The 2,500-nt window shown below is 54.2% G+C and overlaps 1 protein-coding gene across 8 annotated transcripts in view; it reads left to right on the top strand.

The window, feature by feature from the left end:
• The window catches only part of LOC126575709 (teneurin-m), a 471,232-nt gene that overhangs the window by 454,308 nt on the left and 14,424 nt on the right, over positions 1–2,500 (top strand). For 6 of the 8 annotated variants that reach the window (XM_050236543.1, XM_050236542.1, XM_050236545.1 and 3 more), the window contains one exon: positions 1–1,809. This exon is cut by the window's left edge and continues 192 nt beyond it. In XM_050236543.1, coding sequence (XP_050092500.1) covers positions 1–1,809 — 1,809 coding nt within the window. The remainder of the gene's footprint in view (positions 1,810–2,500) is intronic. The other 2 variants (XM_050236549.1, XM_050236548.1) reach the window with 1 other exon arrangement.

Genomic DNA, 2,500 nt, shown 5'->3' with positions numbered 1-2,500 from the left:
CCGCCGATGATTCGTCCCTAGCGCCCTCGTCCGCCAGTGGATCCTCGCTATCGTCTTCGTTAGCCGCATCGACGGCAGTGGCCGGTGGCAAGGGTGGTTCAGGTGGCACTTCTGGCGCGACGGGATCAGGCCAGGCAGCAGGAGCATCATCAGCAGCAGCAGCAGCAGGTACAGTACCGAACCGTGGTGACCGCATGGTTGTTACGGACACCTTTTCACACCAAGTAGTGTTGCACGTACTAGCTGACAGTAGACGTAGTAGTGTTGCTGGTGGTGATAGTAGCGACGGGAGTAGTAACGCTGATGCTGTTGGTGTTGGTAGTAATAACGCATTAGCTGCTAAGAAGCGTGTTCGGCGGGATGTCCCTTCGTTACTACTGCCTGAAGGTGACAGCGGTGCTGGTGGTGACCGCATGGTGATGCATGGTGGACCAGCACCGCTCGATGATGAACCGTTTGATAACGATTTGCATGACGATCCTTCCCCTGCGGGGTCTTCCACTAATCTGCCTCCAACGGACGACGATGGTGGTGAGTATGATGGCGTTGATGACAGTTCAACCGTGGTCGTCGCTACACCAACAAGGACGATGTTCGAAGCAACAGCAGCACCGTCATCTCCGTCGACAGTGGCTTCTTCGGTAGACGATGAAGCACCAGTGGAGGAAGAGGGACGCTCACAGCCAGCGCAAGATAATGACATTTTTACCACTAATGATAATGACTTCCGGGAAACAACCACGACGTCCAGCAGCAGCAGCAGCACTAGCAGTAGTAACCCGGGCACGGAGCACGAACCAGAACTGGTGATGGAATTGGAAGACTTTGTTCGAGAATTCCAGCGAAAGGATGGCACGAAAGCAGCAGCACCGAAGCTTCTTAAGGATACCAGTACGACCAAACCAGCTGATGCAGATGAGAAATGGTCCAACGATGACCCATCGGTTGCGGCCGACATTGGCTACGCTCACCTACCGTCGTCAGCTCTGGATCTGCCGGAAGTGGCCTTGGTAAGCCTGGAAGATGGTCTTGAGGTTGGTAAGGCTCGCGATAAGCACTTTTACCGCACCATGGAGGAGCAAGCACAACAACAACAGCAGCAGGTACGTGTCCATACCCTTCCGGATACGTTGCTTCCCCTGCCAACGCCAACGGTGGTGCCTGTGTACCTCATGAACGAGGCAAACGCCACGTCAGCCGTCCCGAACGGACCGAGTTCTTCGGAGGAGAGTGACGGAGAAGCAGAAGCGTTGCTACCGAGACTGCTGGTGAACATTTCTATCGCCACCGATCAAGGATCCGGCACGGTACAGCATTCCGTTTACGTACTGCAAGTGTCGATACCGACGCCTGCCGAATACTTGCCCAAACCGGCTGCTGCTCCACCACCACCAGAGCCACAGCCGGTACCTGCTCCGGCTAATTTTGAAGCTCCTCCACCTCCACTGCACTGTCCACCGGGACCACCACCGGCACCACCGTGCCCAATACGGTGCCCCACGGATATGGAGATGTACGGCAAGTATCGCATCATCAGCGTCCCGGAGGATGGTGCCATGCTGTCCGGTGAACCGCCGCTACTGGCGCAGGATGAGTATGAAATCATCACGCTCCCGGTAGAGCAGGAATCGGAAATGGTACCCGAAGAAGAGGAAGAGAAGGAGCAGATGGTGGCCACTTCTGTAGCATCGCCACAAGAATTCACCACAGCTCTCCCTCGAGGCGACGAGTTACCGCAAACCACAACACTCAGTCCTCCTCCGCCGCCGCCGGAGTGTCCAGAGGTAGCACCGATACTCATCCTCGAAGGTGAGCCAACTCTCGAACGATTGCAATCATCATTGGCCAACCATTTTCCCACTCCAAATCGCCGTCGTCGACGCCGCCACCGCCGCCGCCACTGCATCGCTGTACATATAAGGCGAGCTCCGGGCCCAGTTCATCCAATACCTCGTCTGTGGATCCTGGAGAACAGCTGGAATTCACGGATACTAACTGTTTTGAATGCGCCACATGGTGGGGGCTGAGCTTCTACTAACAACACCTAGCCAACACGATGGGGAAACCCGGGGGGTCTACAGGTCAAACGCGTGCTTACTTTGTGTTCGTTATCTCCGCTTCCGCTTTTGATTTTGACATTCAAGTCAAAAGAACGGGGCGGACATCTGGTACTGGTGCTAGTGTGTATATGGCTTGCATGGTTAGTTGCTTTAGGTAGAAACTAATTAGAATTCACCCGGCGTACGCCAACGTAGTCCCTGCATATATCGTCTAAATACTCATCCTAGACCTGTGGGACTGACTGACTAAAGGCCACAGTTCACTGTGCATGCCAGGCCGATGTCAAATACCCCGCTGCAGCAGAGCAGGTCTTGTGCAACACATACATTTTACTAACTTTTTTATTCTCCATTCTCGCTTCTCTCCCTTTATTCTCTCTCTCTCTCTGTCTCTTCATCTGTTCTATCTTTGCTCTCTCTTTCTCTCTTCTGTTGCACTG

Source organism: Anopheles aquasalis, chromosome 3, assembly GCF_943734665.1.
Source record: "Anopheles aquasalis chromosome 3, idAnoAquaMG_Q_19, whole genome shotgun sequence".
NCBI lineage: Eukaryota > Metazoa > Arthropoda > Insecta > Diptera > Culicidae > Anopheles > Anopheles aquasalis.
The sequence above is the reverse complement of the archived record's forward strand: the minus strand, read 5'-3'. Positions and strand labels throughout refer to the sequence as shown.